This window comes from Pseudophryne corroboree, chromosome 9, assembly GCF_028390025.1.
Source record: "Pseudophryne corroboree isolate aPseCor3 chromosome 9, aPseCor3.hap2, whole genome shotgun sequence".
Taxonomy (NCBI): domain Eukaryota; kingdom Metazoa; phylum Chordata; class Amphibia; order Anura; family Myobatrachidae; genus Pseudophryne; species Pseudophryne corroboree.
The window spans coordinates 450,148,153-450,174,586 of NC_086452.1; the positions used below are offsets into that span (position 1 = coordinate 450,148,153).

The 26,434-nt window shown below is 46.5% G+C and overlaps 1 protein-coding gene across 1 annotated transcript in view; it reads left to right on the forward strand.

Annotated features, from left to right (window-relative positions):
• Nucleotides 1–24,315, forward strand: part of UROC1 (urocanate hydratase 1) — a 30,018-nt gene extending 5,703 nt beyond the window's left edge. Inside the window, exons 2-20 of the mRNA XM_063941188.1 lie at nt 4,493–4,623; nt 7,288–7,381; nt 8,107–8,166; nt 11,053–11,181; nt 11,319–11,380; nt 12,818–12,884; nt 14,538–14,681; nt 14,864–14,952; nt 15,343–15,409; nt 18,206–18,381; nt 18,467–18,564; nt 18,900–18,972; nt 19,624–19,745; nt 20,714–20,784; nt 21,155–21,253; nt 22,531–22,630; nt 23,100–23,181; nt 23,353–23,452; nt 23,897–24,315. Of these exons, the coding sequence (XP_063797258.1) occupies nt 4,493–4,623; nt 7,288–7,381; nt 8,107–8,166; nt 11,053–11,181; nt 11,319–11,380; nt 12,818–12,884; nt 14,538–14,681; nt 14,864–14,952; nt 15,343–15,409; nt 18,206–18,381; nt 18,467–18,564; nt 18,900–18,972; nt 19,624–19,745; nt 20,714–20,784; nt 21,155–21,253; nt 22,531–22,630; nt 23,100–23,181; nt 23,353–23,452; nt 23,897–24,040 (1,908 nt within the window). The 3' untranslated portion in view covers nt 24,041–24,315. The remainder of the gene's footprint in view (nt 1–4,492; nt 4,624–7,287; nt 7,382–8,106; nt 8,167–11,052; nt 11,182–11,318; nt 11,381–12,817; nt 12,885–14,537; nt 14,682–14,863; nt 14,953–15,342; nt 15,410–18,205; nt 18,382–18,466; nt 18,565–18,899; nt 18,973–19,623; nt 19,746–20,713; nt 20,785–21,154; nt 21,254–22,530; nt 22,631–23,099; nt 23,182–23,352; nt 23,453–23,896) is intronic.
• Nucleotides 24,316–26,434: the final 2,119 nt, after the last annotated feature.

Genomic DNA, 26,434 nt, shown 5'->3' on the forward strand with positions numbered 1-26,434 from the left:
TCACACCATATAATGACCTGCACAAAGGAAGTGATAAACGCACCAGCCAGTCGGATCCTAACTGTTAATTTTACATAATGGAGCTGATTGGCTGGTGCGTTTATCACCTTGCATTTATCACTTCCATATGCCTTCTCCAGGTTAATACATCTGCCCCATTTGTCTGTCTATAGCTCAGTGATTTTCAACCTTTTTTTACTCACGGCACACCGAACAATATTTTAAAATTGCCAAGGCACACCATCAGTTCCCCACAGAAAAAAAACAAAAACCGCACATTGGCCTAAATCCACACATACATTGGCCTACGCAGAAAAAACAATCACATTCCTCCCCACATAAATCCTATTGCTCCTTACATAAATCAATCACATTGCTCCCCACATAAATCAATCACATTGCTCCCTACATAAATTCTATTGCTCCCCACATAAATCAATCACATTGTTCCCCCCATAAATCCTTAAATTCTTATTCTCCCCACATAAATCCTATTGTTCCCCACAGGAGAAATAAAATAACAAATATTAGCCCCTACCGGTCACCTGTCCTCCTTCCTGTACCTCAGTGGCGGGGGTTCATAGTGGAGTGCTGCGAATACTGAGCAGTGGGTGGTCGGGCAGGTGTGGATGTGGGTGGGCAAGGAAAGCTGTGGATGAAGGCGGGAACTGGAAGATGTGTATGCAGGTGGGTGGGCTGGCTGGGTGGTGAGACGCGGCGGCCTGACCTATGATATCACACCGCCGCGTCTTCCAGGCATACATCACGGGCGGAGCACGACTGATCCTCTAAATAGAGCCCGAGCCAACAGTTCACTCTGAAGGTGCAGGAAGCTGCTCTGGCTCCGCGGCACACCTTGCAATTGGTCGCGGCACACTAGTGTGCCACGGCACACTGGTTGAAAAAGCCTGCTATAGCTGCTTATTCGCTATCATACCCCTGGGGTTCACAGACTGTAACATTTAGCTTACATTTTTTTAAATATAGATCTTTTAAACTAGAGTAATCTGCTGTCTGGGAAGAGTGTATTTGTTTCTTGGCCCGCATAAAATAAATAAATAACAAATAAATAAAAAATACATTTAAAAAAATTAGCAAAACTTTTTCCTGATATTTTTGCCACTAGGTGGCCTGTTCCGTTCTGTGCTGATGAGACACAAGCAAGCTTTGTGTCCGCAATAAAATCATACTTTATTATTCCTCATGGATTTTCCAGGAGTTCTCTATTGCTCCGGGGAGAGTAGGTAACCCCCCCGCTAATCACGTCACTATGTAGCGGGGTCCAGTTCATGCCTGTCCCTGCAGCACAGAGAGAAACGGCAGTTCAGTTTGAATAGAGCAGTAGTCATTTAGAAATACACACCATAACAAATGTGTCGCTGTGGCAGAAGATTAACCTTACCCCCCCCCCCCCTTAGGGGAAATGTGTAACAAGCATGTACCACTATGCATCATGGTTATGAAAGTGGTATAATTGGCACTAAATCCAAACCAGTACAATGAGTCCTTACACCCCCTACTCTCACTCAGAGGAACCCTAACAGTCCAGGTTTTAAGGATATCCATACTTGAGTATAGACGGTTAAAACAAATTAACTGAGCTACTAATTAAGCCAACTGTGCTCAAGCAGGGAAGTCCTTATTACCTGGACAGTTAGGGCGGCTTGAGGACTGAGGGGGTCTGTTTACTGAGTCTTGGAGAGAGATAAAGTACCAGCCAATCAGCTCCTAACTGCCATGTTACAGGCTGTTTGAAAATTGACAGTTAGATAGATAGGAGCTGATTGGCACTATCTATCGGGGTAATTCCAAGTTGATCGCAGCAGGATTTTTTTTTAGCAATTGGGAAAAACCATGTGCACTGCAGGGGAGGCAGATATAACATGTGCAGAGAGAGTTAGATTTGGGTGGGGTGTGTTCAATCTGCAATCTAATTTGCAGTGTAAAAAATAAAGCAGCCAGTATTTACCCTGCACAGAAACAAAATAACCCACCCAAATCTAACTCTATCTGCACATGTTATATCTGCCTCCCCTACAGTGCACATGGTTTTGCCCAATTGCTAAAAAAAAATCCTGCTGCGATCAACTTGGAATTACCCCCTATATCTCCAAGGCTTAGTACATAGGGCCTAATTCAGACCTGATCGCAACAGCAAAATTTTTCTCTAAAGGGAAAAACCATGTGCATTGTGGGTGTTGGGGTAGATATAACGTGAGCAGAGAGAGTTTGATTTGAGTGGGGTGTTTTTAAACTGAAATCTAAAGTGCAGTGCAAAAGTAAAGCAGCCAGTATTTACCCTGCACAGAAACAATATAACCCACCCAAATCTAACTCTCTCTGCACATGTTATATCTGCCCCTCCTCCCCTTCCAGCAGTGCAGAATGGTTTTGCCCATTAGAGAGAGATTTTGCGATCAGGGCTGAATTAGGCCCGTAGTACTAAGGGCCTCATTCCGAGGTTGATCGCTCGCTAGCTACTTTTAGCAGCCGTGCAAACGCATAGTCGCCGCCCACAGGGGAGTGTATTTTCACTTTGCAGCCGAGCTCTGCAAAAACATTTTGTGCAGTTTCTGAGTAGTCTGGACTTACTCAGCCCTTGCGATCACTTCAGTCTTTTTGGTCCCGGAACTGACGTCAGACACCCGCCCTGCAAACGCTTGGACATGCCTGCGTTTTTCCAACCACTCCCAGAAAACGGTCAGTTGCCACCCACAAACGCCCTTTTTCTGTCAATCTCCTTGCGATTGGATTCTTCGTTAAATCCATCGCTCAGCAACGAATCCGCTTTGTACCCGTACGATGCGCATGCGTATTGTGGTGCCTACGCATGTGCAGTTTTTCGCCATTTTTTAACTGATCGCTGCGCTGCGAAAATCGGCAGCGAGCGATCAACTCGGAATGACCTCCTAAGTACATAGACCCCTGAGTTTGAGAACCAGTGAGTTAGGCAATCCCTTTAGAGATTCTTGCCCCACCAGGATCACCCTCTAGTACAGGGCTGGCCATACCGGTCCTCAAGATCTACCAACAGTTCATGTTTTCTAGGCCTCCTGGAGATCTGTAGAATTGTCAGTTAGGAATGAATGCAGCACATCTAAATTAGTAATGACGACACCTGTGCACCAGCTAGGAGGTCTGGAAAATGTGACCTGTTGGTAGATCTCGAGGACTGGTTTGGCCAGCCCTACTCTAGTACAAGAAATCCAAAATCCAGTCGTTCTCTACCAGGGGAGGCAAAAGAAACTGGGCCTTTGCCCCTGGGCCCTTAAACATGCTTGTTTAATTAATGAATGCCAACGTGTCTCTTTCACTTAGCGTTCTTCCTAGAAACTGGGGAAATATCCCTATGTGGAAATGTTACCTGCTACGCTTAGGCAGCTCCTCGCACTCGTACTCTGTCGCATTTCAGCCACCATCCAGGGTAGCGCTTCTTAGGAGCGTCCCTGCGGTATTGTAAAGGCCCTTTAATCATTAGTGCTAACAGCTTCCTGACCTTTATCCATACATTGCATTAACCAGACAAAAAAGTAGTACAGGTTGAGTCTCCCTTATCCAAAATGCTTGGGACCAGAGGTATTTTGGTCTTTTGGATATGGGATTTTTCCGTATTTTGGAATAATTGCATACCATAATGAGATATCATGGTGATGGGAGCCAAGTCTAAGCACAGAATGAATTTATGTTACATATACACCTTATACACACAGCCTGAAGGTAATTTTAGCCAATATTTTTAATAACTTTGTCCATTAAACAAAGTGTGTGTACATTCACACAATTCATTTATGTTTCATATACACCTTATACACACAGCCTGAAGGACATTTAATACAATATTTTTAATAACTTTGTGTATTAAACAAAGTTTGTGTACATTGAGCCATCAGAAAACAAAGGTTTCACGATCTCACTCAAAAAATTCCGTATTTCGGAATATTTGGATATGGGATACTCAACTGTATAGTCTACTGTGTTCTACAATGGGAAAACATTTGTTACAACAAGTAGCGCACTCACCCCATTGTAGCGTTCGGAACCATGTGTGGAATTTTCTAATAGATCCCAGCTTGGATCTCCTTGTTATAACGAGAGTGCGCACTATATGTGACTGTGCAATAAGGAAACAGACCATGGTGTACAGTGGCACTTATACGGTGGCGAATGTGCCCTTTTCCCATTACAATGTAAGCTCTCTCATGGGCAGGGCCCTCCCTACCTTATGTTATGTAGGTCCTGTTTCACCCACTCTCTGGAGCTGTGGAACACCGCGGCATCTTTTATAAACCAATAATTGTTTGTGTTCCACTTGGCATTGTACTGTGACTGTGCGGCCCTGTGGAGGGTCACCTGTTCCACCAGTCCCTCGTAATTAGCTCCCTCTTTGGGTGTTTGTCCTTTCTTTCCTCACTATACAGCAGAGAAGCCGCTTTAAGTAACATAATTAAACTAAGTTATTGTAATGCATTTCTGTTTCCTCTATTCCCTTTAGCTGGCTCTGGAGAACGCTTTGCGGTACTTTCCACCTGAGCACCACAAAACGCTGGCTCCGGAATTTGCTGCGGAGCTGAGACGTTATGGGCACATATATATGTACCGGTTCTGCCCCAACATCCACATCAGGTAAGTCCTGAGAGGTGAAGGGGCCAAATACATTAAAATACTGCAGCAAGAAACCCTTACAATGGAGCAAGTAGGGGCCCTGCTGATCTATTCTTCAATGTTTGTTCTATTTTATTGACCTTCTGGTTTTCAGTCCACAGGATATTTCTGCCAAATATGTCATGTTAGAACTAGAAGTACGTATATTGTCTTTTATGGGTGAATGTTAAATGTATTACACTCTATACAGGCATAGGACACTACACCCCCAACATGACCTGACCACTGGACATGACCATAATACATCTATTACACCCTATACAGACATAGGACACTACACCCCCAACATGACCTGACCACTGGACATGACCATAATACATCTATTACACCCTATACAGACATAGGACACTGCACCTCCAACATGACCTGACCACTGGACATGACCATAATACATCAATTACACCCTACACAGACATAGGACACTGCACCCCCAACATGACCTGACCACTGGCCATGACCATAATACATCTATTACACCCTATACAGACATAGGACACTACACCCCCAACATGACCTGACCACCGGCCATGACCATAATACATCTATTACACCCTATACAGACATAGGACACTACACCCCAACATGACCTGACCACTGGACATGCCCATAATATATATATTACACCCTATACAGACATAGGACACTGCACCTCCAACATGACCTGACCACTGGCCATGACCATAATACATCTATTACACCCTATACAGACATAGGACACTACACCCCTAACATGACCTGACCACTGGCCATGACCATAATACATCAATTACACCCTATACAGACATAGGACACTACACCCCAACATGACCTGACCACTGGCCATAACCATAATACATCAATTACACCCTACACAGACATAGGACACTGCACCCCCAACATGACCTGACCACTGGCCATGACCATAATACATCTATTACACTATATACAGACATAGGACACTACACCCCAACATGTCCTGACCACTGGCCATGACATAATACATCTATTACACCCTATACAGACATAGGACACTACACCCCCAACATGACCTGACCACTGGCCATTACCATAATACATCTATTACACCCTATACAGACATAGGACACTACACCCCCAACGTGACCTGACCACTGGCCATTACCATAATACATCTATTACACCCTATACAGACATAGGACACTACACCCCCAACGTGACCTGACCACTGGCCATTACCATAATACATCTATTACACCCTATACAGACATAGGACACTACACCCCCAACGTGACCTGACCACTGGCCATTACCATAATACATCTATTACACCCTATACAGACATAGGACACTACACCCCCAACATGACCTGACCACTGGCCATGACCATAATACATCTATTACACCCTATACAGACATAGGACACTACACCCCCAACATGACCTGACCACTGGACATGACATAATACATCTATTACACCCTATACAGACATAGGTCACTACACCCCCAACATGACCTGACCACTGGCCATTACCATAATACATCTATTACACCCTATACAGACATAGGACACTACACCCCCAACATGACCTGACCACTGGCCATGACCATAATACATCTATTACGCCATATACAGACATAGGACACTGCACCCCAACATGACCTGACCACTGGCCATGACCATAATACATCTATTACACCCTATACAGACATAGGACACTACACCCCAACATGACATGACCATAATACATCTATTACACCCTATACAGACATAGGACACTACACCCCCAACATGACCTGACCACTGGCCATGACCATAATACATCTATTACACCCTATACAGACATAGGACACTACACCCCCAACATGACCTGACCACTGGACATGACCATAATACATCTATTACACCCTATACAGACATAGGTCACTACACCCCCAACATGACCTGACCACTGCACATGATCATAATACATCTATTACACCCTATACAGACATAGGACACTACACCACCAACATGACCTGACCACTGGCCATGACCATAATGCAGCCCTGTTACATTCTAGGTACATCTTACATGATTAGCGGAGTAATAGTAGCAGATGCGGAGACCTGCACCTGTCAGTACTGGTATTGGCTAATTTATTAATAAGTATCTGGAACACTTTTTTGGGGGAAATATTTCTGAGCTCAAAACTGCAATCTGTCTCTGGAAACCAGGGACGGCGATGCAGCAGAGCTCCTAATGTTAGGAAGTTTGGAGTCTCGCTCGCTGGTGATTGGGTGCCATGCGTACCTGCCAGGGCTGTGCCCGGCCAATCATAATGCTTTTTCCGGGGTTACGGGTGGTGTTATGCTTCTCAATTACTAACATGCCCCCAGGATTTGGCATACATCCCCATGTGGTGTAGACACACTTACCATTTGCGGTGAGCGTGGCCTGTCCTGATTTACAGCAGACCAATGCTGGGAGGGGGTAAAGGGGTGTGCATGATTCAGTGCCAGCCCACGCTAGTAAAAGCGGAGAGGCCAGGAGCTGAGGCTGGGAGTTGTACCCCTGCCCCCCCTTCTCCCTTGCCAGTGTTTGCCAAGTTTGACCCTGTAGTGCATTTGAGGAAGAAGGGCTACGTCCATATTACTGCATCAATATTGGTGTATCCGAATGTCTTCCAGGGCGTACCCAATCGCAGAATATCCATGCAGAACCAAGAAGGCCGCCGCCGTAATGCACATGATCATGAATAACCTGGATCCGGCTGTGGCTCAGGTATAAATACGCATTTGTTTGTTGTGCCACTTGGTCATCTGTGTAACATAATTTCCTGGAGGCAGTTGTTAAATGGGTCCCCCACCTTCAGGGTGTTCTGATATGTAGGGGGTAATGCTGGAATTCCTATCCAATCTGGCTGTACAGAAGATCTGGTCTGATTGGCCCTAGCACATAGGGGCCCAATTAATGCACCCTGCCTGTGCTCTCGCCAACAATGATTAGTGATTGGCTGAAAAGTTGCCTCTAAATCGCCATATTACCCTTCATGACAAATACTCTTATCAGTTGGGAGGAGTTGATGATGATGGTAATAATAAAAATCAGCTAGAACCCCCCCCCCCCCCCCCCCTCCTCCTCCTCCCTCATGGATTACAGCATTCTAATGTTACATCTTGAACCAACCATACACTATATATGTATGTGGCCAATGTGTTAACGCGTTTCTTCCAGTGACAAGGATTTCTTCAGAGGGCTTGTGATTTGGTGATATACCCAATTCAATTTAAATGTAATTACTTAATTAGTTTACCCCTGTTTGTTGATTTCAAATACGACAAAATAAAAAATAAGCGGCATTACCGCAGCAAATAAATGCTACGTATGTGGTGTTTGTTATATGTAATATTCTGTGATATTTCTGACTTCTCATTTATGTGAGACTGTAATAATAGTCTCTGCTGAGTGCACTGTGAGTATCTCTCTCTCTCTTTACCTTGTAACAGTTTCCCCAGGAGCTGGTGACGTATGGCGGGAACGGGCAGGTGTTCAGTAACTGGGCCCAGGTAAGGTGAATGTGTGCAGGCAGGAGGGGCTCCAGCTATGCCTACAGGTGTCTCTACCCTGAGGTGCTTAGTCATTGGGACTACACTGTCCTGTGAGCCAGATTGCTTTCCTCTAACTCGCAGGTGATGGCGTGAGGGCAAAGTCTTGCCCATAGTCCCCACACACACACACACACACACACACACACACACACACACACACACACACACACTTGAAGCTGTTGCACATCTCCTGTGAGTGCCGTCTGCCTGCATTGTGTATATATGTATGTATATGTGTGTACGTACGTACGTACGTGTGTGTGTATGATGTGTATGTATATATACAGGGGCGTATCTAGGGAGGAGGCGCGTGTGCAGGCTCCGTCAGGACCCCCCTCCTCTCTAGCCAGAGTTGTGACCCTTAGGGACCCTAGTGCTGTCCCGGAGCACATGTGCAGATCTCTGGGAAAATGACGCTGTACCATTTTCCCAGTGATTTTTGCAGCGCTGCTGCTTCACCGCGGGACTCCGGAGGGTAAGTATTGCATATAATGGGTGCAAGGTGGACCCCAGGGGCCTGTGTGCACTGTACCCATTATAAATACACCAAAGTGTGTGTGTATGTGTATGTATATAGATAGATAGATAGGTAGAATGGGGGGAGGACTGCGCTCACTAAGGTGGAAAATGTGTGTGTGTGTGTGTGTGTGTGTGTTTTGTTTTTTGTTTTTATATTGCAGGGATACAAATCGACCTTTATTTACATATTTTGTTAAGATGCCACAATGAGGGAACTTTTATAAATAAATAATAATTAAAAAAACCGAAGAAAGGGGTTGCCCATAGCAACAGCTTTAATAAATGTCTCATCTCGGAGCTATACTGGCAGGTCTGTAATTCTTTGTGAGGACAGTCGTCATATAACAGAAACTCTTGGATCTTCGTTCCTTCTGTCGCCACCTCTGACAGCGAAGAGTTAATGACTGTACATCCTCCTTGTGTCTGTCTTCTCATTGAAGAATCCTCCGTCTTGTGGCATCAGGGCTTCTTAGGTCTGAGCGAATTGTTGGATCTGATCCGCTGTGCCCTAATCCTGGACGCGGAATGCGCAGGGCTGAGATTCCTGGCATATTTCGCTGTTTTACCTGGCATGAGATGACTGTTTAGTCTGCGCTGGCTGGTGGGAGTCTCCGGGATGCCCAGGATAATTAAGAGACCAGAAATATCAGTTGTTCAGGTCACCAGCAATAGAGAGCTGGCCTTATTGATGGGCCTCTATCTGTGTGACAGACCCTTACAGTATTTGATCATTCTTCATATGGTGGGTACGGAGGGTGGCGATTGTCCCTTTTTTTTTTTTAGTATTTAAAACCTGAACGTCTATTTAGATGTTGAATTAATTTTCCATAGCTGTTATGCTAACTGCAGACTTAATGCCCCAGCCAATGCATTCAGTTTTAATCTGGACTGACCTCCATTAGTGTAAGATTGATGATTGCTTAATTACTAAAGGGGTTTGTGTAATGGGGCAGTACGGGTGGTGTAGTGGTTAGCGTTACTACCTCACAGCACTGAGGTCATGGGTTCGATTCTCACCAGGGCTCTGTGTGGAGTTTGTATATCCTCCCCGTACTTGCGTGGGTTTCCTCCGGTACTGGGCTGTTTTCATGATCTAATGTGCCCAAAATGGTAAAAAAAAACCATATGCTTCTGAAGCACAAGTGCTGCTAGATAACCCGGACACCAAATAACCAGGCTGCCCTTATCCACCAATCAATCACTAACCAGGGCCATCTCAATGAATGGACACACTGGGCAGCTGCCATGGGCCTCACAATATTAGGGGCCTTGCAGCAGGGATGAGCTGGTGCCTCTGTAGCTGCTTGGGAAGCAGGCAGAGAATGCTGACCGGCCGCTCTGATTGTGAATTATACAAGATCAGGGCAGCCAAGCAGTACTCTTCCTGCCTACCAGCCTGGAGCCAGACAGTGAATGGCTTTCCGCATGCTGATTGGTGGGTGGCTGGAGTGCTGACACTGTATGGAAGCATGTGGAGAGACAGTGTGGGGCAGCAGGAGGGATAAGTTATATTTTTTTAATGTATTCCTGTGAATGGGTGGGTAAGGGCCTTGTTTGCCAGACAAGGACCTATATTGCAGTATGGCACGGGTTCACTATGACATCCTAGCGCAGAGGTTCTCAAACTCTGTCCTCGGGGGCCCCCACAGTGCATGTTTTGCAGGTCTCCTCACAGAATCGCAAGTGAAATAATTAGCTCCACCTGTGGACCTTTTTAAAATGTGTCAGTGAGTAATTAATACACCTGTGCACCTGCTGGGTTACCTGCAAACCATGCACTGTGTGGGCTCCCGAGGACCGAGTTTGAGAACCTCTGTCCTAGCGGTTGGGATGCCGGTGCTCTCATGACAAACAATGGCATCCCGACATCGGAGGGGGTAAATATTTTTAGCCTCCTCGCTGCCCTACCCTAACCCTATCCTATTCCTCATGGTGCCAATCTCTGAACCCCGATACTTATGTTCAGGCTGTCGGTGTTCCAGCGCCAGTCTTCTAAGAGTTGTCGGGATTCCGTCGTCGGTCACATGACCACTGGCATCCCAACCACCGTGTTGCTGAACACATCCCTTGCATATATATTGTACTTCAGTGGCTGCCAATGCTCCCAGGGGCCAACCTAGAAATAATGCAAATGTCATCTTGCAGAGTAGTATTTATAGAAGTTTACTGTAAATCTTGTATGTGGCAAGCTTGCAGCGCCTCTGGGTAAGCACTGTAGGATAGCAGGAGTCCTTCTTGGTCCTTTCTACAGGGGCCACTGGGGTGGTTCCTTACGTGGGCTGTTGGGGCTACACTCTGATGCTCCTTCATTTGTCTCTTCTGCAGTTCTGGCTGGTGATGCACTATCTGTCTGAGATGACTGAACATCAGACCTTGGTGATGTACAGTGGGCATCCGCTTGGCCTCTTTCCCAGTCACCCTGGAGCTCCACGAGTGGTAATCACCAATGGAATGGTGAGATTGGATGTCTAGATAATGGTTGTCTTCTTCTGGGCAGTCTAACGGGGCTTGGTCTTATTCTCCTTCTCCATTTCAATTTGCCAGTGGTTTTTTTGTTTTTTATAATTTTTTTTTTTTTTTTTTTTTTTTAGGTCATTCCCAACTACTCCTCTAGGAAAGATTATGAGAAGATGTTTGCATTAGGAGTGACAATGTAAGTGCTCAGACTTCTGTTTGAAGTGTTTTACATGTATTGGGATATAACAGAACGTAGACTGAGGGAGGAACAGTGGCCGCCGTTCCTGAGGTGTGCCCTGATCTATTCACTTCCCTGACACGGAGCAGTTGTCTCTTTCACTCTTGGAAGGAAGTCTTCTCCTTGTGACCTCTCTGTGAGCCACACTGCACACACAGCAAGCACCTGAGGTAACTGCTATGCAGAACGCATCATGATGTGTCCGGATCCGAGAACAACTATACAAATAAAATAAATTAAACTTGCAAACTGATGGAGAAGTAGAATCATATTCTGAAATGAGTGGCCAAGAAAAGGACGAGAAAGCAGTGATGTGGTTGTCTTTTATTAAATAATCCTTAACCATCCATCATAGGCAGATTTAGGGGTCAGGGTGCCCCATTAACCATCCATCAAATGTGCATATAGGGGTCACGATGCCCCATGGTACAACAGTAATGGCCTCTCCTCCTCTGTCCAGTTTTCTTATTTGAATTGTTTGAATTTTTACTATGCAAGACAGTTTACAGGGGTCATCTGTGCAGTGTTGGACTGGGACATGTAGGTGCCCATGTTTAGGGGCGTGGCCAGTCTGCAGAGGGGGTGTGGCCTGTCACCCTCACTGGTTTGACAGACCATTAGAGTGCAATGTCTGGTCCCCTTCATAAATATATACAGTAAATTCAGCTGCTGCATGCATGATAATGTACCAGATTAATAACATCAATGCACTGTAGAAAATACACCATAGTCCAGTATAAGGGTAACACATGTATGATTCAAGTGCACAGTCTGGAACCTGATCCTTTGTGCAGGAGGTGGGGCCCACCGGTGGTTTCCCCTGCACCCCTGTGGGCCAGTCCAAGCCTGCATATGTGCATGTCCTACCAGTTTATACTCCCCTGAAGACAGTATATGGTACAGTACAGTGGAAATATGTATTTACTGGTAAATTGCACTCTGACAGTACTAAAACAAGCATTCAACTGCCATTCATCCCCCAGGGAGTAGCACCCCTAGGCATTTGCCCTCACATGCCTAATGGGAAGTTCACCCCCCACCAACCATACATTTATAACTAAACTTTCACAGCTCGGAACATATCTACCTATAACAACATTCTCCCCAAGTGTACAGGTGGCACAGCCCGACATAGGCAAAATAAACCCTCAACAAACAGCCGGAGACCCAGGGTTTTTGTGTGTGTGTGTGTGTGTGTGTGTGTGTGTGTATGTATGTATGTATGCACTTAAATTTGTGGTAGACTATGGCTCTTTATTCCAGCATGAAATTTTGTTGCTTAGTTATAGTCACATAGACAGAACTGCCCCCGTTCCTGTACTGGGGGGATAACGCACACCGTTTCTTCCTCCGACCAATGTCATAGATGCTAACATCATACTTGCTTCATTGAAGGTACGGACAGATGACTGCTGGAAGCTACTGCTACATTGGCCCGCAGGGCATCGTACATGGCACCGTGGTAAGTTACTAGGAATTCTGGCCAACTGATTTTGCTTTTCTTTCATACTCTTGGGAGGGGATGTAGTTATGTGACCGGCGGTCTCAACAATACCGATGACTACATCCCCGACCCCTCACAATCAGACGGTCAGCATGCCGACAAGCAGGGACTATTCCCACTTGTGGGTGTCCACAATACCCATAGAGTGGAAATAGAACCTGTGCCAAGCCTGCAAGGGGCTTCGTTGCGCTCGCCCCCCCCCCCTCGCCAGCCATCTAAATGCTGGTATCCCGCTGTCTGTATGGTGACCGGCAGGCTCCCAATACCAACTCACTTGGGAGTAATACCCTTTTACACTAAAATGCCTGGTGGCACCTACAATTTTTTATACGGGTCCAACCTGGGTGCGACCGGCTGAGACCCCCTTGCCAGAGTGGCGGCTGGACCGGGCCTTTTGCGCCTCAGACTTAATGTGTTTTTAACCAAACATGATAATAAATAAAGATATATATTATTATTTATTATTATTATTATTATTATTATTATTATTATTTATTTTATTATTATTTTATTATTTATTTTATTTCCCCCCCCCCCCCCCCCCCCCCCCCCCTGTATAGTCCCTACATTTTTGGTATTTTTTTCCAACAGTGGCCAACTCTGCAGTTTCTCTTTTTCTGTATATTGGACACAATGGTTGATGGGCTTTAGATGCTAATACCTGTTAAATAAGAACATTTAAAATAATAAAACATAACATGTCTAGCCATATTGTGGGGTTAGTAGTTCTGCTGTGACCGTACTGCATATAGCCTAGGCTCTCATGTTCAGATAACCGCACACTGACGGGCAATTTTTATTAATTGATCTTAACCCTCCCATTATGACTACTTTGAGCTGATCGTCGTAATAATTGAGATTTTATTATCTTTATATGGTGCCACTGTGGTTCTGCAATGCCACACAGAGTGGACAGATCACTCAGTAGAATGGCATAGTACATGGGTAATTAGACAGGACAGTATTCAACCGGTTCATAACCAATTTACAACTAAACATAATTCTCATTCACAGGTTACATAGTTACACAGAAACAACAGAAGGAGGGAGGGCCCTGCTCTCGAGTTAATGTTCTACAGGGGTTGTGATCTGACGCTTAAAGGTAGAGGGGAGCAGAGTTAGGGTATTGCGGCAGCTGGAGAGTTGGGAGGAAGGGCGGTAAGCTTGGGTGAAGAAATTATTTTTTGAGGGTGATATAGAGGGTATTACATAGGATAGGTGTATAGCAGGAGAAATCCTGGAGCCAGATGTTGGAGGAGGAGGAGAAACAGGAAGCAGCAGTTTTTGGCAGAACTAAGGCCCAGATTTATCAAGACTTGGAGAGTGATAAATTATAGAGAGATAAAATACCAACCAATCGGCTCCTAACTGTCATTTTTCAAACCCAGCCTGTAACATGGCAATTAGGGGCTGACTGGCTTGTGCATTATCACTGTGCAATTTATCACTCTCCAAGGCTTGATAAATCTGGGCCTTTGTGTTCTAAGGTGAAAGATTTTGCTATGCTTCTTTTTGTTCGCTGTAGATGTAATTTGCGGTTATAATTGTATCCCTGAATAGTGAAGAGAAAAAAAAATGGTTCCTTCGATAACCACCTCATCATTCTTGCAGCTGACGGTATTAAATGCAGGAAGGCGCTATCTTGGGTTAGAGAATCTTGCCGGAAAGGTGTTTGTGACCTCTGGTCTTGGAGGCATGAGTGGGGCACAAGCGAAGGCGGCTGTTATCGTCGGCTGCGTGGGGGTCATTGCTGAGGTAAGTCTCTGTGTATTTTAAGTGACCATCCCATTTTAGATCTAACCTATCCCCTTGACTTCCTAAGCCATGAAGATTTTGCGTGAGATAATTGCTCTTTTGACTGTTTCCGTCATCCCCATTTTATTACTTGCCCTCTAACTCCCCCCAACCCCCCCCCCCCCCCCCCCCTGTGTCGGCAGGTTGATGAGAACGCCCTGTTGAAGAGATACAAGCAGGGCTGGTTGATGGAGATTGCCAAGTCTTTGGACGAGTGTATACACCGGATTCGGTAAGGTGCACGTCTGACCTGTTGTGCGTCCCTTGATTATTGTATAAAGGATCTGGTGCCCTGTAAAGGGTTATTCCTGAATAGGTACTACAAGTAAATCCAGACTACCTGTCATCAGGAGGGAGCGGCCATGGTGCCATCGTGGATTTTTGGCCGATATCCGTGTAACCTTTTTTATGTGTGATGAGGCTTATCCCACTAACGTCACCCTGGCAGGAAAGTTTCTGCTTTTAGCTCCGTAGACTAGTAATAAATTACAATTCTGTATAAACTTTCACTTTTGTTTTTTTTACATCTTTCTTTCCGTAAAATATTTATTAAAAAAAAAAAAAAGTAATAAAATTAAAAAATCTTCCGATAATGATGATGAGATTTTGGTGTCTCTTCCAGAAAAGCGCGGAAGGGTAAAGAAACGCTCAGCCTGGGATACCATGGGAATATCGTGGACCTCTGGCAAGTTCTCCCATTCCGATGTGAATCTGGACACATTGGGGGGATAGAATATTCAGAACTTGGATCTGTGCTGGATTGTCAGTATAAACATATGAGCTAACCCAGCTGTGACTGCCAGCAAGGAGTCTGTTACACATTATGTGGAGCTGGGTCTCGCATGAGATTTATTGCAGGAGCTGATAGGAAAAATGTCCTGCGGTTATTGGTTTCTGTTCTCAAAAGACAAATATTCAGGGATGTTCTAATTTCTACAGTGTATCAGTGCAGGATATTATATGCACTGTGTCAACGGAGTGAAGTTCAAACATCCAAAATGGATTAAAAATTTTTTATTACTTTTGGTAGACCAGTGTAGAGCTGCAGTGTAGTGGTGGTCTGTGGGAGGAGGGTTCTGTGTACTGCTGGTGTGCCAGGGTTCTGGTGGCATTGTAGTGCAGATACCTGGTGGTCTGTGGGAGGAGGGTTCTGTGTACTGCTGGTGTGACAGGGTTCTGGTGGCATTGTAGTGCAGATACCTGGTGGTCTGTGGGAGGAGGGTTCTGTGTACCGCTGGTGTGCCAGGGTTCTGGTGGCATTGTAGTGCAGATACCTGGTGGTCTGTGGGAGGAGGGTTCTGTGTACTGCTGGTGTGCCAGGGTTCTGGTGGCATTGTAGTGCAGATACCTGGTGGTCTGTGGGAGGAGGGTTCTGTGTACTGCTGGTGTGCCAGGGTTCTGGTGGCATTGTAGTGCAGATACCTGGTGGTCTGTGGGAGGAGGGTTCTGTGTACCGCTGGTGTGCCAGGGTTCTGGTGGCATTGTAGTGCAGATACCTGGTGGTCTGTGGGAGGAGGGTTCTGTGTACCGCTGGTGTGCCAGGGTTCTGGTGGCATTGTAGTGCAGATACCTGGTGGTCTGTGGGAGGAGGGTTCTGTGTACTGCTGGTGTGACAGGGTTCTGGTGGCATTGTAGTGCAGATACCTGGTGGTCTGTGGGAGGAGGGTTCTGTGTACCGCTGGTGTGCCAGGGTTCTGGTGGCATTGTAGTGCAGATACCTGGTGGTCTGTGGGAGGAGGGTTCTGTGTACTGCTGGTGTGCCAGGGTTCTGGTGGCATTGTAGTGCAGATACCTGGTGGTCTGTGGGAGGAGGGTTCTGTGTACTGCTGGTGTGCCAGGGTTCTGGTGGCATTGTAGTGCAGATACCTGGTGGTCTGTGGGAGGAGGGTTCTGTGTACTGCTGGTGTGACAGGGTTCTGGTGGCATTGTAGTGCAGATACCTGGTGGTCTGTGGGAGGAGGGTTCTGTGTACCGCTGGTGTGCCAGGGTTCTGGTGGCATTGTAGTGCAGATACCTGGTGGTCTGTGGGAGGAGGGTTCTGCATACAGGTGGTGTGCCAGGGTTCTGGTGGCATTGTAGTGCAGATACCTGGTGGTCTGTGGGAGGAGGGTTCTGTGTACCGCTGGTGTGCCAGGGTTCTGGTGGCATTGTAGTGCAGATACCTGGTGGTCTGTGGGAGGAGGGTTCTGTGTACTGCTGGTGTGACAGGGTTCTGGTGGCATTGTAGTGCAGATACCTGGTGGTCTGTGGGAGGAGGGTTCTGTGTACCGCTGGTGTGCCAGGGTTCTGGTGGCATTGTAGTGCAGATACCTGGTGGTCTGTGGGAGGAGGGTTCTGCATACAGGTGGTGTGCCAGGGTTCTGGTGGCATTGTAGTGCAGATACCTGGTGGTCTGTGGGAGGAGGGTTCTGTGTACCGCTGGTGTGCCAGGGTTCTGGTGGCATTGTAGTGCAGATACCTGGTGGTCTGTGGGAGGAGGGTTCTGTGTACCGCTGGTGTGCCAGGGTTCTGGTGGCATTGTAGTGCAGATACCTGGTGGTCTGTGGGAGGAGGGTTCTGTGTACCGCTGGTGTGCCAGGGTTCTGGTGGCATTGTAGTGCAGATACCTGGTGGTCTGTGGGAGGAGGGTTCTGTGTACTGCTGGTGTGACAGGGTTCTGGTGGCATTGTAGTGCAGATACCTGGTGGTCTGTGGGAGGAGGGTTCTGTGTACCGCTGGTGGGCAAGGGTTCTGGTGGCATTGTAGTGCAGATACCTGGTGGTCTGTGGGAGGAGGGTTCTGTGTACTGCTGGTGTGCCAGGGTTCTGGTGGCATTGTAGTGCATATAGCTGGTGGTCTGTGGGAGGAGGGTTCTGTGTACTGCTGGTGTGCCAGGGTTCTGGTGGCATTGTAGTGCAGATACCTGGTGGTCTGTGGGAGGAGGGTTCTGTGTACCGCTGGTGGGCAAGGGTTCTGGTGGCATTGTAGTGCATATAGCTGGTGGACTGTGGGAGGAGGGTTCTGCATACAGGTGGTGGGCCAGGGTTCTGGTGGCATTGGAGTGCATAATATAGCTGGGAGTCTGTAGGAGGAGGGTTCTGTGTACTGCTGGCGGGCCAGGGTTATGGTGGCATTGTAGTGCATTTAGCTGAAGGTCTGTAGGAGGAGGGTTATAGTGGCATTGTAGTGCATATAGCTGGGGGTCTGTCGAAGGAGGGTTTCAGTATACCACAGGGGGGCAAGGGTTCTGGTGGCACTGTTGTACATATAGCTGGTGGTCTGTGGGAGGAGGGTTCTGTATACAGGTGGTGGGCCAGGGTTCTAGAGGCAATTGTAGTGCATATCGCTGTGGGTCTGTGTGAGGAAGGTTCTGTATACAGGTGGTGGGCAGGGGTTATGGTGGCACTGTGTGCACATAGGTAAGGGTCTATGGGAGGAGGGTTCTGTACACAGCTGAGGGCTAGGATTAATTCCAGTGTTTATACTGGATCTCATCTTGTAGGGAGAGGCTGGTGGAGGAGTATGATAGAACTGGGGAGTTGCTGGTAGACCTGGGATCTGACCAAACGTCCTGCCACAACCCCTTCAGTGGCGGATATTACCCGGTGCAGCTGTCCTTCCATGAAGCCAACCAACTACTCAGCAGTGACCCTCAGACGTTTCGCCAACATGTGCACGAAAGGTGAGCAGAGTCTTTTTACTCATGACCAGAAAGCTAATGGCACAATTTGTTATATCTATAGAACATTGCATCCTATTTCTTGTAGTTTACGGCGGCAGATTTCTGCAATCAACAGACTGTCTGAGAAGGGCATGTTTTTCTGGGACTACGGCAATGCCTTCCTGCTGGAGGCGCAGAGAGCAGGCGAGTATGATGGGATTATGGAGTGTGATGGTGTGATGATGATGATGATGATGATTCTTTGCTTGATTCTTCTCGACTCCCCTCCCCCCCTTCCCCCCCATCTGCCTAATGATCACCTCTAAACCCCAATTGACTTCTAGTTAAGCTGGGCAGAAATGTAGTGATCACACATTCATGGCCAGTGTAATGGTGGAAACCACATCCGTTGACGGCTGTTCGGCCATATTGGTCAGATCTGTTGATGCACTCTGGTGATGAGAGAGAGAGAGAGAGCTATATGTTGTGCAACGTTTATACTCTTTTTTTTTTTTTTTTTTTTTTTTTATCCCAACCAGGTGCTGATGTAGAGAGGAGGGGAGAACGCGGCATGGAGTTCAGATACCCATCCTACGTTCAGCATATAATGGGGTGAGATCACAAATGTATACATATAACACAAAATAACAAACAGGCAATTGAGTAAGGTAACTAAACAGCCACTGATGATCAAGAGCAATATTAACAGCACTGTTGCGCTGCTTATAAAAGCTACAGCCTAGAAACCCCCTTTTGTTCTACACAAGAGGAACAATTGAATCCTAAAAGTACTTGAGTGCTGAAAATGGGCGCTGTTTTATAGTACATATACAATATACACAATGAAGTAAATAAGAATGCCAAATTAACTTTAGAATGAGTGACCGTTGGAAGTTTGGGTTCTCCTCCTCACATTATAAGATGTTTCACAATAGTGTTATACTGGGTGCGATTGTCTTGTCAAATAGCATTGAGTGTGAAACGCGTTGATCACATATACTTATATATTATGGACTGCCTGGAGATGTTACAGAACGTTAATCTGTTATACGAAAGTCTAATATCCTGACGTGCCGTCCGGTGTCTGCAGGAGTTAAACCTCAATGTACAACTTTGCTATTTGGCTGCTAAATAGCAGGATTGGCTTGTTGTGTCTCTGCCTGTCTCCCCCGGCTTACTGGAAGGACGACTCTTCTCTGCTAGGATTAATCAGTGAGGAATCCCAAACATCCTCTAATTAACTTGTGCTGTGTTTTTCATCAGAGACATCTTCTCGCTGGGTTTCGGGCCGTTCCGCTGGATTTGCACCTCTGCAGATCCGTCTGACCTGGCGGCCACTGATCGCATAACAGCGGATGTTCTGGAGGACATTATTGCACAAGGAGGTAAAGCAGATTAAACCTTGAAATAAACGTCATTGGAAAATCTATTATGTTATATGTTTTAAAATAAATATATAAAAAACTAAAATATTAAAAGCTAGAGACAGTCCTGCTGTGACTATATACCTCAGTGGCATACCTACTGTATGTAAAGCCGGAGCAATATAGAACACATGGAGAAACTCCATGGAGAAACACATGGAGAAACTCCCAACCTACAGTTGTTTCATACAGTAAGTTGCATTCGACTAGGATCTGAGCTCTTCATACTGTTTCTTCATCCCATGTATACCCAGAGGTCTCCAGTGCTGAAGTGAGCAGCAATAGAACCACCTGTAGCCAAACTGATTCATTTAGAGCAGAAGTCCACAACCAACCACGGTCCTCAAAGCACACTAAGGGTCCAGGTTTAAGAATAGTCATACAGGTGACTTAATTAGTACCTAGAGTTATTGAACCATCTTTGCTCAACAGAGACGTCCCTAGGCATTGGCAAACCAGTCGGATGCCTAGGGCATTTGGAATGCCTAGGAGCAAACCTTCCAAGCCTAGGGCTCTGTCTGCCTACCGCGATCAGAGCTCTCAGCTCAGCACCGATCGAGCGGCCGTGTATACAGCTGAGCTGTCAGGAGCACGAGAGCGGGGAGCAGAGACAGCGGCGACCAGTAACAAAAATGGCCACTGGCCTCAGACAGGGGCTGCTGCGCGTGCTTGGAAAGAGTTAAAATACGAATAGGCTTCTGTCATTTTTACAGGCTGTTTTTTTCCAAGTGACCGTTAGGAGCTGATTGGTTGGTACTTTGTCTCTCTCCAAGCTTTGACACATGTCAAACATTGTTTGCTACATGTGTAGCTGATATCCTTGACATGCGTGTATGATATAGTTTATATTCTATTATCATTATCTTTCACCTATTCTGCCAGTAATGTGCAGTTTGAGCGTGACCCCGATCTTCTCTCTTACCCTCCAGTCAGTGATCCGGTGAGGAAGCAGTACACCGATAACATTCGATGGATCCGAGAAGCTGGGAAACATGAAATGGTACGGTCTGCACTTCCTGTATAGTACTTATTGTATCTTCTCTTGTACTGCGCACTTCCTGGCTGTGATATAGTTGTGCATCCATCAATTCTAGTAATGTTCATATTTGTCTTTGTAAAATAAACGACAAGAGGGGAACAATCTGGAGAAACTGTACTTATTCTGTCATTTTAATACTGGAGCCAGGTAGGTGGCCAGTTGTTCAGTCTAGAACGAGGAGGGTGCAAATGTTTCTAGGACTAGTAATTGCCGTCCAACATTGTCAGTGAAGACCTGGCTTCATGGGTAAGGCTGCAGGTTACCAGGCCACTCTTCAGACCTTTGTGTAGCAAAACTTATGGTCCGCACTAAACCTTTTGTTCTCTCCCAGGTTGTCGGCTCTCAAGCAAGAATTCTGTACTCAGACCAGAAAGGGAGACTGGCCATCGCTGTAGCCATAAATGGTGCTGTGGCTTCTGGGCAAGTTAAGGTGAGGCATAAGCTGGGAATATGCTTCTGGGTCTAGCGGGTAGTAAGAAGCTTTCAAACTTCTTCTAAAGGGGTTGTGTATCCTGGGACCAGCCCCTAGATCCCAATTGGATGTAAATAGGATATTTAGGCAAGGTAGCAGTTTGGGGTCATCCTCCTGCTGGCCCATTAGAGTTCCCTGTGACTTATACCTGCAGCTCCAGGCTTTATACAATCATAGCTGACATCCTGCCCCTAGTAGTGTACCCACATGTTGAGGTGCCCACGATTTGTGTTCTTATTCCCCCTCAGTGGCTCAACTCGTCGGTAATGTCTCCTACTGTGCGAGGGAATAAGTCTGTGTAGGTGGCAGGCCCAACTTGTTCATGGGTGATGTCTTCTAATGAGGTTTTTCACTTATTGCGGCACCAGCACTGTTGAAAGCGGAGTGCGCGACTGTACAGACTTCATGTTGCTGCACCTCCAGGGAAGCTTCACCAAGATGGCTGCAGAGGCTACTACCGCATATGTGCAGAGCCATCTTGAGACTGAGAGTGTTACACTAGGAGACAGTAGTCTTCCACATAGCTACAGCAAGACCTGTGTTTACTGGCAATATAGGCTGTTCCAGCATCTTGCACTGGTGCCTACATACTCACTGGCTGGTGAGCTGTATGACGGTCCACTCCGCTCCATCTACCAGGGTGTATAACAGTGAGTACGGCTGTACCTGCTTTATCGTCAATCAAACCACTCCACTGGTTAAGTAACTGGGCTGTTTGTAGTTTGAAGGCATCAGCAGGTATGTACAGAAGCCTTAAGCCTGTACATACCTTTCCAATAAGCACAGTACCCATCCCCGCCTGCACTGGCATGTCACACCGGCTAACACCAGAATCAGCACAAACAAACCACACTCTCTCCTTTTTATACTTGAATCTTTCCCCTGGTCCCCAGAGTTACCTGCTAGGACCCATCTGATTGGAGTGTGTAATGGAAGCAACATCTGATTGGTCAGGTGCTGTTCCCTTATACAGTCTGTATATAAGGAGACTGAAACGCCCAGATTGCTCCGACCCCCCCAGATCATCTCTCAACCAGTGCTCATGCTACGGGTGGAAGAAAAGCCAAATTGTGCTGCTCTCTTCTCACTGTGTGGTGACTTAATGTATATGATAGGCTTGCGTCTGATAACGAGGTAGGTGTGTGTGTGTGTGTGTGTGTGTTTGTATGTATGTGTTTGTGAAAATTTCCAACCTGCTAAATCTGGTGCTTTAAAAAAAAATGTTTCTTGTCTAGGCTCCGGTGGTAATTAGCCGGGATCATCATGATGTGAGTGGGACGGATAGCCCCTATAGAGAGACTTCCAATATATACGATGGCTCCTCCTTTTGCGCAGGTATTTGGATTGCTCATGTAGACATAATGTGGCAGTGTTGGTATTTGTGACCGTTGTCCTGCTGGCTACAGTACAGGCCTTCTGCCGTTACACATGTATATCTGTAGCATTAGATTGCCGTATGTGGTGTTCACCTCTTACCGCCAATAACTCAGGCGACACTTTATCCTGGGTGCAAACATAGAGCTTTACGTAGACTATTCCACCCAAGTGTCAAGACATCTTGCCTGGGGTATGGCATGTCCCGCTGATACCGTAACGTCACTGTGTTTCCGCAACACCACAGCCAGCTCCTCATGGTCAATAGTCCGTTTTGGAACAATGTGTTACTTGTTATTTTCCACCCAAACTGAATTTTCAGCGGAATTATCCTTTAAAGCGGACTTCTGCGTTATATATGAATTACTTTTACTCTGTTATTTTTACGATGATTACATTGTAGTGTTTATTATCTCATTCAATTTTTCAGATATGGCTGTACAGAACTTTGTAGGAGATGCTTTCCGAGGAGCGACCTGGGTAGCGCTGCATAACGGGGGTGGTGTTGGATGGTGAGTAAGTGGTCCCGCTGGACATGATGGGGGTAACATCCAGTACATACTGTATGACAACGTATGGTAAACGTATTTGTAACATTTGAGACTTGCGCTATATATATATATATATATATATATATATATATAATACGCACTGTATAATATTGATTCTGCCATTCTATCTAGGGGCGAAGTTATCAATGGAGGCTTTGGCCTGGTTCTGGATGGCTCCTCAGAGGCGGAACAAAATGCTAAGTCTGTGCTGAGCTGGGATGTGTCCAATGGGGTAGGTCCAAGGCAAGGGTCTGATCTACAGCACGCTTGCTATTTGGGACATGCACCTCCTTGTGGAGCCCGGGTAATGGATTATTTTCCTGATGCACCAAGCAGGAATGTTTTTTTTGATTTTTATTTATCTATTTTCTGGCTGCTGACCCCTTTTTAAGCCTCTTGATATTGAGCCATCCGAGTCGTGCTCTCTATGCTGAAGGTATTTGGCAGCTCTGGGGTAGGGAAGGAACCCTTACTGTGGGCCAAAGGATGGTGAGGATCATCTGCCTACAAGGGCCCCTGTCATTCGACTGTTTGGTGTTTAAAGGACATTTAAATATTTCCTATGGATGGAGATCTATAAATGACCCACTGCAAGTGGCATGGGGACCCATCTGATGGGCTAATGTCCCAAAATGTTAAAACCTCATTATTTAGAGCAATGATTTGTTCTCTGCAGGTGGCCAGGCGCTGTTGGTCGGGAAACAGCAACGCATATGACGCAATCATCCGCACAATGGAGGAAAATCGCAGCCTGAGAGTAACCCTTCCTCACGCAGTCAAGGACAAGTCTGTACTGGAGGAGGCACTCGGCCAGAAGTGACGCCTGCACTCTCTCATTCCACAATCCTGTGATACCCCAGTAATTGGGGGGAAAACACCCGTTATCTGAGATTTATACAGATCTCCTGATGCTCGTAACTGCATTTTATTGTGTCATCTGTCATTACGTTCCATATGCCTCTTCTGTCCACGAGGCTACTCTATCTGACGGCGTTCCTTAGGCCGTATTCTTATGATTGAAAATTAATCTGCCAATCCCTCTGTTTTACAGGACACTATAATGCATTAAATAATCCATAACTGGTATATACAGTACATGCATTCTGGGTCTCGTATATATTTTTGGGTGGGGATGTGAATTAGTTACTGGTTGGTTCTGGTTATTTGAAAGGTTGGTGGTGAAAGAGGGATGCAGAGCCTCAGAAGCCCAAGCTACAAGTACTATTGCAGAGCGCTCCGCCAAGCTCTCTGCATCGTGGTGGCTGCCAGTAAGGCACCAATAGCGGAGAAAAGGGTGATAATTCATAATAAAACTAAAACGTTGGATATTAATTAAATATAGGTTAAGTTAAATATAAAATTACTGTATATCTAGTTCCCGCAATAAAAGCGGATAGACCTGAAAGGCGGCATGGGCACTAGATGTCGGGCCAGAGTCCACAAGTTATCATGCGTGTTCGGAGGATGTGTATGGCTCGCACACACAGGGGTGGGTGACTGCTGTGCACAACCATACTTGCAGCCGGTGGCAGCTTGAGAGCATTAAGAATAGGTCAGTGATCCCTGTGGTGGGGAAGGTGACTTTGGCATACACTGGCACGTCATGGACCATGCAGACTGTCTGTTGTATTACTGAGAAGGGATTTAAAAGATGGATACCTTTTTTTTTGCACTTTATGGCCTGGATTCAAGTTTGTAAGTAAAGCAAAAATGCAAGTAACATTGTGTCTGGAACAAACAATGTTGCCCTGCAAGGGGAGCAAATACATTTTATATATTGTTTCTGTGCAGGGCAAATACTGATTGCTTCTGCATGTAGCCCACACATGTTAGACAGTTGTTAATTTTTACACTGCAATTTCAGTTTAAACACACCCCACCCAAATATAACTCTCTGCACATGTTACATCTGCCCCACCTGCAGTGCAGCATGGTTTTTCCTAGTTGCTTTCTTTTTTGCTTTACTTATACCCCTTTTCAGACAGAAAATGAAATTAACGGGTGAAGCAGTTCCACCCGGTAATTTCATGAAAAACACACGGGTCCTTTTTCTGTGTGAAAGGGTCGACCCGGATTGTAATTCCCGGGACTATGACCCTGGAATCTACCAGGGTCGGAGACGCGGGAATTATGACACGGGTTGACCCTTTCACACAGACAAGATACCCGTGTTGATCTGCAAATTACCGGGTCGAAATTCTTGACCCAGTAATTTGCTTGTCTGCGTGAAAGGGAGGGGGGGGGGGTCAGACAGAGCCCGCAACAGGACCCGCCACTGAAATGCCGGGTTTTTCCGTCTGAAAGTGGTACAGCAAAGCTATTATCAAGGGTAGTGTGTGTGTGTGTGTGTGTGTGTGTGTGTCAGGGTTACCTACTTTCTGGCTGCCCCTTCCGGGAGAGGGCAGCCATCTCTGTGCAGCCAAGGGTGGGGTGGGGAGGGCCAGGGTGACTCATCATAGGGGTGTGGCTATATAGTGGAGGCAGCACGGGGGCGTTGCAGTCAGTCACATCATCGTGGCCACGCTCCCACCATACAATGCTGATATGACCGGCCATCAAGTCCCCTTGGACCCAGTGATGTGCGGTGGGGTAAGTGCCTGGTGAGGCACGGGACTTACATCACCCCCCCCACACACACACACACACACACACACACACACACACACACACACACACACACACACAATGGAGAAAAAAAAACGATTGGGGTTCCCTATACCTAAACAAAACCAGCACCAGGCTGAACCAGCCAGGGGGAGTAATGCCATAGCAGAGGGGACACTCGGTGTGGGATCCCCCCTGCCATCGCATTAAACTTCCCCAAACCAGTCAGCCCAGTCTGGAAGTCCTCGGAAAGTGGGGACCCCAGAAAAAAAAGAATGGGGTCCCCCCTCCCGAGCAACAACCAGCACTGGGCTGAAAGCACAGTGCTGTGCCCTGCACCCCTGGTGGCGGTGGGTGCGGGATTCATGACATAGTAATATTGTTCTTTACAGGCGGCCTACAGGTCCAAGCAAGCCTGCCCAAGCATGCCGGCACTTGGAGAACTACAAGTGCCAGCATGCCTGGACATTAAGGGCCCGCTGGCACCTGCAGTCCGCCTGTAAAGAAAATATTAAAATAAATACACAACACTTTATTTAAAGCTTATTGTGCAGCATCTTCACCTGGTGGGCGGCAGCCTTTGGGCAGCTCTTTTGCATGGCCGCCGCCT